This window comes from Brachyistius frenatus, unplaced genomic scaffold, assembly GCF_029030835.1.
Source record: "Brachyistius frenatus isolate BFR_SWC_R1_liver_20210118 unplaced genomic scaffold, ASM2903083v1 Contig_244, whole genome shotgun sequence".
In the NCBI taxonomy this organism is placed as follows: Eukaryota; Metazoa; Chordata; class Actinopteri; family Embiotocidae; genus Brachyistius; species Brachyistius frenatus.
In genome coordinates this window covers 1-12,500 of record NW_027210843.1, presented here as the reverse complement: position 1 = coordinate 12,500, position 12,500 = coordinate 1, and the positions used below count along the sequence as shown (strand labels likewise).

At 40.9% G+C, this 12,500-nt stretch overlaps 1 protein-coding gene across 1 annotated transcript in view; it reads left to right on the top strand.

Moving 5' to 3' along the window:
* Window positions 1-10,510, top strand: part of LOC138634030 (calcium-activated potassium channel subunit beta-4-like) — a 21,000-nt gene extending 10,490 nt beyond the window's left edge. Inside the window, exons 3-4 of the mRNA XM_069720622.1 lie at window positions 4,260-4,387; window positions 5,696-10,510. Coding sequence (XP_069576723.1) covers window positions 4,260-4,387; window positions 5,696-6,020 — 453 coding nt within the window. The 3' untranslated portion in view covers window positions 6,021-10,510. The remainder of the gene's footprint in view (window positions 1-4,259; window positions 4,388-5,695) is intronic.
* The last annotated feature ends 1,990 nt before the right edge of the window (window positions 10,511-12,500 follow it).

Genomic DNA, 12,500 nt, shown 5'->3' with positions numbered 1-12,500 from the left:
AAAAGTTTCATGACGTGTTTTAATCTCTGATCCTAAAGTGATTATTTCAGGAAGCAACAGATCTCATTTTTGGACATTGGTCCTCAGACATAAAATAACAACCAAAAGGTTAACGGAAAAAAACTGAACTATTAATTTAAAAAACCTCATGTTGCTTCAGGCAGAGAAAGAAAAATAACCTCTTAATTTAATCACTGAGGAATGACGACAGCAATTAGTGTGTGTGTGTGTGTGTGTGTGTGTGTGTGTGTGTGTGTGTGTGTGTGTGTGTGTGTGTGTGTGTGTGTGTGTGTGTGTGTGTGTGTGTGTGTGTGTGTGTGTGTGTGTGTGTGTGTGTGTGTGTGTGTGTGTGTGTGTGTGTGTGTGTGTGTGTGTGTGTGTGTGTGTGTGTGTGTGTGTGTGTGTGTGTGTGTGTGTGTGTGTGTGTGTGTGTGTGTGTGTGTGTGTGTGTGTGTCATGCTAACTTAAACTTAATTAACCGTGATGAAACCGAGCTGCTGGAGCTCCTGGACTTTGGGGGGCGGCACCGGTGTCTCCCTGCCCAGCCAGGAGCTTCTGTTCCTGGGGACACACGCAGCTGAGCTCCCCTCTCTGGTCCTCTCTGGTCCTCTCTGGTCCTCTCTGGTCCTCTCTGTCTCACAGAGAGGAGAGTGAACGAAAAGATGTCAGACGTGTGATTTTCAGATGTGGCACTTGTAGATGGTTGGCAGGGGGACAGACAGATGGACAGACAGGTGGACAGAAAGGTGGACAGACAGGTGGGCGTGGCCTCATGTTAATCTGTTTAGCAGGTCCGACTGAGGGTCACTGACGACTGATTATCTGTTTAAATTTATTAGACGGCTGCGATGACGCAAACTCTGCCGTCTCAGGATGTCTGCAGCTTCTACTGTCTGTGTCTGATTTTACATTTTAGTCTCTGGATTTATTCTTTATAGAAACAGACAAAGAGGACAAATGATTATTATTTTACATTTTAGTGTCTTTGTGGTTGTTTTTGTGCCTCCATGTTGGAGGTTTTAAGTTTTCAGGTTTGTCCGTCCCGTTCTCGTGAACGCGATATCTCAGAAACGCCTTGAAGGAATTTAATCAAATTTGGCACAAATATTCACTCGGTCACAAACATCAACTGATTAGATTTGTGGGGTCAAAGGTCACTCTGAACTCAAGTACCTCCCATTTATCCGTCGCATTCTCATGAGCGCGGTATCTCAGGAACACCTTCAGAGAATCGTCTCACATTTGGGACAAACGTTCACGTGGACTCAAGGATGAACTTGATTGGATTTTAGGTGGTCAAAGGTCAAAGGTCACCGTGATGTCACAAAACACATTTGTGGCTGTAACTCGTACTCTAATCTTGGGTGTCCACCATGAAACTGTGCTGATTGTAACGTCCAGATTTGAAGCATCGCCTGTTGTCGTGGCAACAACTTTTTGCGATCTTTTTTTCTTCTTTAGACATTGAAGCTGAATTCTGCCTCTGATTCTTACATCTTTGTCCTCCTTCTCACTCTGTTGATCCCAAACTTCTAGCAGGTCAAAGTCCTTCTTCCTCATTACAGACCAATCAAAGAGCTTCACTCCTCGACCGATCCGATCGGGACGGACGCTGTTCATCCCGTCGGCCTGTCAGGACGTGATTGATGCTCCTCAACTCACAGTTAATTGTTTGTGTCGTCACGTCTTTGTTTTGTGGGACAGTTTGAAAACATTAAAGTTTTAACTCGCTGAAAAAGAGGAGAATGGGGATTGACAGTAAATAAAGTAGTTGAAATTGAATAATAATAAACAATGATGGCAGTAAAATTTAACATTATTGACAAATATTATTGATCAAAAAACATAATGTAGTGAACCACTGAAAGGGTTTTATCTGAATAACGAGAACTTTTACTGGAAATACAATTACTTAACTAAATGTCTGACTACTTTGACCAAAGATAAAATTACATGGTAAATAATCTGCAGATAATTAATAATGAGCACAAAGATGAATATTTGCTGGATAGTGAAAGTATTCAGACCTTTGTTTTTTGCAATTTTTTTAAATTTTAGTTATTTAATTAAATTTTTTATTTTTAGTAAATCTGCAAAAAATTTCTAACATTATTTTTTTTTAATTTAGTCGGTCAGAATTATTGAGAGCAGATTTATTGGCAAAAATAGTATTTATCCATTTTAAAAAAATCCTGTAAACTCCATTAAAGTGTGCAGAGTCTCCATCCTGCATCGACTGTGTTATTTGGTCCTTCTGATTCAAACAATCAGTAAAATTATCCAGAATCCAGAATGAATCTGGAGTTTTAACAGTCAGACTGATAAATGAACCTTTTAAATGCGTCCGTGTGTCCGTGTGCTGAATATCAACGTCCTGAAGAAACATCAGCACAGAGCAGAATTTAAATGAGAGGAAACCTGCTGCGTCGCCGACTGTCGGTCCGTCCTGCTCGCTGTGTCCAACATGACACACACACACACACACACACACACACACACACACACACACACACACACACACTCCACATCGATCTCAAAAAGACACACTCGCATGTAATTGTAACCTCGGCCTGTTGGCATGGCAACCGCAATCATCTGGCAGGGCGGCCCGGCTCTGATGTCATAGGGCGGGGGCGACGGCACGTGCGATTGGCTGTGATGAACGGCTGCTGACTGGTGAGCGGGTTTAGTGACACGACAATTACCTGAAATACACACACACACACACACACACACACACACACACACACACACACACACACACACACACACACACACACACACACACACACACACACACACACAGAGAGAGCGATGGAGTCTGTAGGACAACACGCAATCAAACAGTAAACACTTGTTCAGACCAGAGTCTCCGAGACTCTTTGGATCTAGATGAAAAAATGGTCTATTTTCAGTCGTCAAAATATATATAAAACATTGAAAACCAAAAACATAACATCTCTTCTATTGACTACAAAAGTCAAGATTAGCGAATCCAACTTCTTTCATTGTGGTTTTTCTTCCCGAGGTGGATGGAACAGATCATTTTGAGCACATCTGCAAGGTTCTGGTTCCCCATCTGGAGATGAAGGTTTAATTACTTTGGAGAACCCTTCTGCACAAATTTGCATATGAATGAGGTTTAACTGATTATTTTCCTGAGTAAACATGCTCTTGTGTTGTTGAGGTCACGGCAGCTGTTTTGTTTTTTTCCACGCTGAGGTGTTTTTATTCCGGCCGGTTTCATCCTATTGGTTCCAGAGGTGTTCGTCCAGATGTGGCTGCAGGTGACGGTCGATCAGCGTCTCTTTATAAAGTGTTCACGGAGATACGACTCCAAGTTCACAGCTTTGGATGAAACAATATCGACCCTTTTCCTCCTTCTTCTCTCTGTACCAATCCCATCATCGTCATAGCAACCAGTTGATCCTCAGTCGCCAGCGTGGCACCAATCAACCTCCTGCTACGTAAATCTGTGCGTGACAGATGTTGTGTTTGGCCGCTGAAACTAAAACCAAAAGTGAAGAGGAAGAGAGACACTTTCAGCCAATCAGAATTTACCTTGTCAGCTCGTTGTGACCTCATTATGGCGCCTCCTGCTGGGTAATCACTGTTAGTTTTTTTTAGAGACTGCCATAACACAGAGGTGATACAACAATCCAGAGCAATGCCTGAACACGAATTCATGATCCTGCAGAAGCTCAGCTGTTCCTGAATAATACGAAGTGTTTAAGGATCCTTTACGAGTAAGTTACGCAAAATTAATTATCTTTCGTGAAATGCCGCAGACTCATCAAAATGATATTTCTGATGTGTTTTCTTGCGTTTAAATTTTTTTTTTTTTGCAAAGTGACCCTCTGCAGACAAAGATGTTGTTTTTGGTGGTTTTCATGAGACATTAGTGACTCCAGAGAAACTTTTAGTCATCATGGCAGTGTAGTACCACTGAGGGCCACTAGGGGCTGTTTCCTTCTAGAAATAACTCCAGCATTCATTAGTTATTAGAACTCAAAAATGTTTGGGGGCGGGGCTTAGTTCCTTGGGGATTCCAATCAGATCGAGTCAGATCCACCGCTAGCTCCTCCCCCCAGCTCGTCCAAATATGGTCACTTCCTGTTCCAAAATAGCACAAAAGAAAATGTCGTTTGGTTTTGTTGACACTTCTGAAATGTGTTTATTCATCAAAAAAAAAAATCATATTCAACATTTAAACAATAGTTGTGAACTCTTCTAAATCTGCGTCTCGTGTTGTGTCTCAGTGTTCGTACGTTCCGCCCTGCGAGAGGGACAACCAGAAGAACAAAGACAGCGTCCTGTGGTGGGAGGATTACTTCACCAAAGAGGTCAGCAGCCAGTCCTTCACCTGCTTCTTCAACCAGCAGAGGAGGTGAGACACACACACACACACACACACACACACACACACACACACACACACACACACACACACACACACACACACACACACACTTGCAGCTCGCTCCATCAGCAGGTGTGATACAGATAGATTGGACACGCAGGATGTGTGATGCTGTGAAATCTTTTCTGACATGTCGCTTCTGCAGAAGTCGTTCAATTTAACTCTCCGTGACCTTTGACCTCAGACTCCATTTGACAGCCACGTTTCAGACGCTGTCGAAGATTACAGACTTCAGTTTCAGAGTCATTTCTCAAACGCAAAATAAACAGACAGACTTCAGCTTTGAAGTTTGGGAACTGACCTTTCTGTTTATATATATTTTTTTATAATAAAGCAGAATATTGAAGCTGATTTTAATGAAACATCCTCAAACAAAGACCCAATTTTTTTTACAAGGCATCATTTCATACATCCTGCATCCCGTTTAGTAAAACAAAATATCATGTTAACCAGTGAAAATTGATCATTTTAGCCCCCAAAAATTGCCAAAACTTGCATAAAAATCCAACCATAACAAAAAATACTGATTTGAATGATTTTTTTTTCCACCTCCGTAGTTGCTTGTGATTTTCATGAACAGGTTTTTGAGGGGTTTTAGGATCTCCGCAATCTGCTGATGATGCGATTCTGTTGGCTTCAACGGACCGTCGACCTTCAGCGTGTCGGGGTTGTTGGTAGCTGAGTGTGAAGACAAGTCAAAAGCAGCTGTCATGAAACAAACTAAACACTGAGTGTATTTGTGCTTCACAACATCATTTATCTCTGATTTAGTGATTTAGAATAAGACACATTGACTTCCCTCTTTGCTCTGCAGGTCTGCACGTAAAGTATGAAGTTAGATGGTGAAAAGACGACACAGCAGAAGGACGTCGAGGTTACAAACTGAAACTAAACTCTGACTGATGTTTCTAGAAGCTCTTCTGCCCTTTTTCTTCTTCAGACTCCATCGGCCAAAAAAAACTGATGAGAAAAAGAAACGGAGGTCTCCTTTAGCGCATCAGCTAAATCCTCCGGTTATTCGCAGACGTATCTGTGACCTTGGCTGCTTTTTATTTTTATCTTCCGAAGGAGGAAGCTGTGGTTCATAAATTAAAGGTCCGCTGGGAGCTCGTCGGAGCGACGCATCAGCACTTCTTCTAGAAAAAAAACTGGAACGTTCACAATGGTTTTATGTTAAGTCACAAAAAAATCCACCGTTGGTTTACCGACGTGTGAGTTTTGTTTCTGAAGGTTGGAGGTTAAACCCTGAAACTTTCTGACTTCTTGTGATTTCAGGCCCGACGACGTGTTGTGGCGTCGTTCCCACGACACCAGCGTCCTGCTGCACTGTGTCCTCTGGCCGATGGTGTCGCTGCTGCTGGGAACGCTCATCGTGCTCTTGACGGTTTGCGCTCGCTCGCTGGCCGTTCGCGCCGAAGCCCTCCAGAAGAGGAAGTTCTCGTACGAGGTTTGCCAGGATCTGTCCGCCACGCCGTCGGAGCGCTGCGGCGGCAAGGGCGGCGAGCCGCTGCCGTCGAACTCCGACGCCGAGCTGTCCTCGCCCACGCGGACCCTGCCGCTGTTCGCGGTGCCGGTGAGGCGTCGCGATCGGGAACATTAAACGGGAACGGGACGCTGTTTTCACCACGTGAAATCTGGACGAGCTGGCGGGCGGCGGACTGGTTGAGGACGCTGCCGACAACCAGCTGCTGTGTGCAGCAGTTTGTAGGATCAGGATGGCGAACGATGGCGAAGAATGACCGCAACGAGGAGAGATCCTCCCTGCGGCCTCTAGATGGCAGCAGAAACGTTGTAGAGATGTTTTCCTGACTTTAAGTTGAACTGGATCAGTGGGAACTGTCGGACGATGCTGAGCTTGATCTTGTGAGTTGTTACGAAGGTTTCTGTAAATGATGCCTGTCTGGGTCGGGCTCTGGTAGATAATTATACTCAATATACTCAATATTCGTGTAACTAACGAATCTCTTATCGAACCTTTTATCTCTTGTGGTTATGTTTTATCAGCAAAGAACGATGTTAAAAAAATACACCGAACATCAGATTTACTCAATTTGCTGTTTGGCCTATAAAAGTATTTTTTCATCCAAAACCTCCAAAAATTCAGTTTGAAATTATAAAATTTTGTCCAACAAACAGTGCAAAATATATAAATGTTTAGTTTATCATTACACAAGAAAAGAAAAGCAGAAATTCCTTACAGTTAAGTAGCTGAAACTACGTAATATTATCGATAACTATTTAACCCTTTAGTCAATAATAAAGAAATCAAAAAACAGTGAAAAATTACAATCATAGTTCGTGAACATCTTCAGTCGTCTTTTGGTCCAAATTTCAGAAATATTGAAGGAAAAGCGAAACGTTTTCACATCGTAGAAGGCTTTTTAATGACTCCATTAATTATCAAATAATTTTCTGTCCATTGACAAATTGATAAATTGACAAATCTTTTAAACTATAATCAGTAAAAATTAGCTGTAAAAACTCAGTATGTATCAATATCAACCAATACTCAACAAGTCAGATGTTTATTTGGTAAAAATTTGAAAACAATTGATCACAGAGCTAATATTTGTCTTTTATGTATAACTTCAGTTGGACATGACAACTTCTGAATTCAATGAGATTCAATAAGAGATTCATTAAAGATGAAATCAGAGCCCGACCTGGATGTTCGTGCTGTGACGGATGGTTTTAACAGAACCTTGCACATGTGGGATGTAAATGCTCTTTTCTGTAGCTCTTCTATTCATGTAGTTTCCCCATAGCCATAAATGTTTCTACTCAGAGAACTGAAGTCGCCTTCAGGATCTCCTCCGGTCCTCCGGCTCGTGTAACTCGACGGTTTCTTTAATCGAACGTTTCAGAAGACAAACGGGTGATTTCTGTAGCATTTAACGATCATTAACGAGGTCCCAACGGTTCGTTTGTTGGCGTTTGAACAAACTTACAGCGTGAAGTTTTTTCCGGATCACATCTGTCGGTTTCTTCCTCACTGATGATGTCCATCATCTTCATCGTTCAGCCGTCTGTCAGGCTGCTGGTAGGAAAGTCTTTGAGGTCAGCGTCGTTCAAACGTCCTCGGGGGGTTTCTAAAAGGTCAGCGAGGTATTTAGGTCTTTTTAAATCAATAATTGGATGTCAATTTAAATAATTAAAGCTATTTAATGATTTATTTATGTATTCAAATACACTGTTGACTCTTCAGAGGGACCCATTAGTGGCTCCTATTGCTTCCGGGACTCCAAACCTTCGTTCCTTGTTAATGATGGCAGAACTCTTTGAACCGCGACACCGTTTGCAGACAGCAGGAACCGACCGCCGGCTGTAGTGGTTGGAGGTTAGACAGCGGACGTGTCCCTGAAAGTCAAACCAGGACAAAGATGTGAAAGCAGCTACAACACGATAAAAATAGAGAATAAGACGCAGCAAGAACCTTCACGTCGGCCTTAACGGTTCCATTCGAAGACAACATATTTAGAGGAATGTGAGGGTGTTGGAGGTTGAAACATTTGGTGCTCTAAATTAGTTTTTTACCCCAAAGGACCTGAGCTGAAGCTGCCCGGATTATGTCCTAAAAGATCAAAAGTACTGTCCCATTTTACTGCTTAGATTTCCATCCAAATATGGCACAAAGTTTTACCAAATTCAGAGCGAATCGGCCAAAGAAAACGTAAACTATGTCAAAGCAAAGACGTCGGTTCATCGAGATCCTTCTCCAGTCGAAGCTATTAAAGGAATACGAGGACGTTAGACGGCGCTCCATTCGAAGCCCAAACGGTGCAAAAATGATGGGAATGTTTAGGACATTTTTGTTCGTTATTATTATTATTATTATTATTATTATTATTATCGCTTCTGTGTTTTTAATCTCCTCGGTGGAGAAGTCACAGGTTTCATGTACGTTTTTATCAAAACACCAACTTTTCTGCAATATTTTCAAAATGGTTTCTCAAAATATTTTACTCAGGATTTTTTTTTTTTTACATACAAGTTGAAAATACAGATTGAAACAAACCTACAAGCTCTCAGAAATATTATCTCCTTTTATTTCAAGTGAGGTCCATGTTTGTGTTTTTTGTCAAAGCAAAAATCTTCTTGTAGTCAAGTCATTTTTGTCGAGTCTGAGTCCCTCGTAATGAAACAGAAAAAACAATATTTCCATTGATAGCCAGCCCCTAGTGGCCCTTAGTGGTATTGCACTTTTCAGATCTGGCAACTACGAACATTTTTATCTTCAGTCTGTGGCGAAAACATACAAAATATCATCATAAATCAGCGTCAGATCAGGAAATATAACTTTTCATCAATCAGCGCAGAATTCATTGTTGATGTCTGTTAACTATAAACAGTAAAGGCAAAAAATATTGTCAGACAAAGTAGTAAATCTTTAGCATTAAGTAGATCTTAGTGAGGTTTTTGCAGCTTTATATATTAATATTATCCAGCTGGACTATAATGAGCCATTTTGTGGTTCTGGCGCTTGTGGTTGACTTTGCAAAGCTTCAACTAAGTCAACAACAAAAAAAAGAATCAGAGCATCTGTCAAGTGTTTGAATCGAACTCGGGCGCTGATGAAAGGACGGCAGGCTGAACTCAGACAGACGTGTTGAAGATCAGTAAACACGGGGGAAGCTGACGGGTAAAAACCAACACATGGCCGGTGCCCGGAGGCCTCGAGACGCCGCCTTCAGCGGGAATGAGGACAAAATCTAGACCATGTGAAGAAAGTAGGGTGCTTCTGTGGATCTCTGGTGCACAATGATTTGAAGAAAAACCTCTGAACTGACAGCTGAGGCAAAATTAAAGCAAAGTCCGGGCACTGATTTTATTCTATTTTTTGTATTTCTCAGTGCAGTGGACTCACCGTCGATTCATTTTGTTAGAGAACAGCTGTTTCTTCCATCTATCCTGTAGTTTTAGAAACTGCCATCAGTCAATAATGTGTTTAAGTCTTTCTGTAAATTAGTAGTTTTTAAAGAAGCAGAACTCGTACTGTTCTCTGAAGTTAAAAAAAAAAAAAACGAGCCGCCATGTTTGTGTGGACTGAAACTTTTCTGTAGCAGCTGAAATGAACGAGATGCCAGATGTTTCAAAATTTTAATGAAATTTAAATATAATCTTTCTGCATGTTAGCTAAGACAGGAAAGTAATTCTGCATCCAGTTTTATTCCTGAACAAGAAATATATGATTTTGGAAGTCTGTGTTTCTTAACCAGGTATCACACCAAAGTGTGTAATACATCCACCAGTTCACTAGAGGACACTGTGTCAATGTAACATTTTGCCTCGCCTACCAAAGGTGTGAGAAACTACATGGTTAGGTTTGGAAAAAAATAAAATCAATTGTTTGGTTAAAGGAAAAAAAAACACGTTTGGTTTGAGGAAAATAATTACATGGCGCAGTTGATGGAAAAAAAGTGTGGTAGGTTTAGGAAATAACATCTTTACTTTTCTTCTCAAAATCTTCATTTCTTCTTCTTCATCGCTTTTCCTTTTAATTTCTTTCAAACTAACGAACCTCCTCTCTGAAAACTTTAAATCAGCGATTCAACACATAAACCAGGGAAACTTGATGTTCGCACACTTTATGGATCAACTCTTGTCGACTCTCTGAAAACGTCGATCGGTCGTCCTCTCCAAAGAAAACGTAGCTCCATCGTAGCACTTCTCTGTATTTTTACTAACCTCTGGTTGTCTTTCTGTCTGACGGTTTTAACGTTGGGATTTCTATCTGAAGCCATACACCGAGCTGTGAAATGCTGTAGCAATGAAACGCTGTTTTATTTTATTCCTGACGGTTTCTTTTTCTGTATTTATTGGTGTTTTCTGATTGATTTTTGGGGTTCTGAGTTGATTCACACTAATTGAAGGCTAACACGGAGGTCTGTTACCTGAAGTTCTTCATATTCTTGTTGTTATTCTAAAAACTGAGCAGTTTCTTTGTTTTCTTGTTTACTCGACACTTGTCGTCTTGCTGTCTCCGAACCTCAGCACCGCACCATGTGACCCAGGTAGCCGCTTCACCAGTGTTTTAACCATAAACATTATAACTATTGTGCCTGATATAGAGATCTTTAAATAAAAATACATTTTGTCTTCAAACTCAGAGTCACTTCATGTTTCATGTTTCTGCTTCAGTTCTTTGTTACTTTCATTTATTTTGATACGGTGAATGTTTTTTTAGACTCAATAAAATCCAAAAAGATTTCCAACTCAGCTTTAACTGTAAGAGGAGGAAATTAACTCGTCACTTTACTAAAGCCACCATCTTCCCTCGACTTAATCGAAGTGCTTTTGTTTCCTATAAATCACACAAAGGAATCCAGTGTTTAGTTGACCATCCATCCGCCCCGACCTCCTCCCGATGACTCTGACGCTGCTCACAGAAGTTACGTTTTATTAAAGTTAAATATAAAAAGATTCAGATGTGTAAAAATGTAAATAATATGAGATAACATTGTCCAAACGTGTTTTACCTGTTGTAAATAACAAAAGCCAGCGAGGAACAACAACAAGAGGAAGTGATGGAAAAGAAATATCACCGTTGCAGCGACAGCAGTGTGATTGGACGAGTGTGTGTCCATCGTTTCATCTTCCCTCCTTCAGCTGCGTTCACATCAACGTTGGAGATGAACGGCCTACCGCTTGACAACAGAAGGAGCCGCACCGAGATGCTGGAATCGGACTCGCCTGGTCTTTCTCTCGAATTAATATTCAATGGCCTCTCGTTCACACACATATTGACCCTCGCTCATCTTGTTAATGCCAAACCACTTAATTCTGCATTGAAACAAACACCCGCTGCCTGTTGTGTCGCTTTTGATCGTTAAAACGAGTCCTCGAGGCGAAAACATCAATATGTGGTTTTGATAAAACCCATGAACTATTGATAAAAATAATCAATAAAACTTTTTATGATGTATGTTTGTTTATCTTAATCTCATTAGCTTTAAAGAAGGTTCGATCCCCGCCTGTGACTTTCTATGTGGACTTTGCATGTTCCTGCTTAATTAATAAACTAAAAGTAAAATACTGTATGTCATCCAAAATATGGACGACTAACTTATGCATGTTATCATGAAGTGGTTAGTGTTGTTGCCTTCCAGTCAGAAGGTTCCAGGTTCAATTCTTGCCCATGACATGGCTTTTCATCTAGGATGTTAATGTCATCCTTTCCCCGGCGAGTCTCAAACCTGGAACCGTCTGAATGGGAGGTAGCAACACCAACCACTGCACCGTAGATCGCTCTTCCTTAAAATGTTTAAAAGTTATATAAGTCATATAAGTCAGACACGCATACAATAGCGTCATCAAAAATCTTGAAATTCCAAGCCAGCGTTGTCATCTCACAATCAGGAGCTTCTGGGTTCCATAGGGGGTCTGGAACTTAGTGTGGAGGATCGCATGTTCTTGCTTGAATGTAATGTTTTACATTATAGACAACATGCATAAGTTATTCATCCATGTTATGGACAACAGACTTTACTTTCAGGTCATAAGTTTTGTAGGAATAAGGAATTCACATTGAAAGTAGAAGGCAGGAATCGAACCCAGGACCTTTCAACTGTGAGACAACAACTCTGACAGCAGCATCACTGTGTTATCTTCCATAACTTAAATTGAAGTCATACTTATAGTATGTCGTCAGAAATTTGAAGGAAATATATCGTGCTCTAGTATGACTTTTTGGTCATATTTCGGACGACATGCTATTTTATGACTTTTTGGTCATATTTCGGACCACATGCTATAGTACGACTTTTTTTTTTTTTTTTTTGCGATATTTTGGATGACATGTTATAGTGTGACTTTTTTATGACTTTTTGGAGTGTGACATTTCTGAACTGACATGCCTCAAATTACTTCTCACTGAAGCAACTCAACCAGTACACAATGAAAAAAAAAAATCTCTTTTGGACCTTTTTTTTTTACCTTTGGTTTGTGGCTGTGGCTTACCCTTACAGGGACTTGCCTTAGGAGGTCTCGCCCTCCGTGAACCTCGTGTGTTACCTCGGCGGATAAACCGTGAAACATTTGTGTTGTGTTATCTTTGCAGGTAAACCATGAACGGTGAAACACG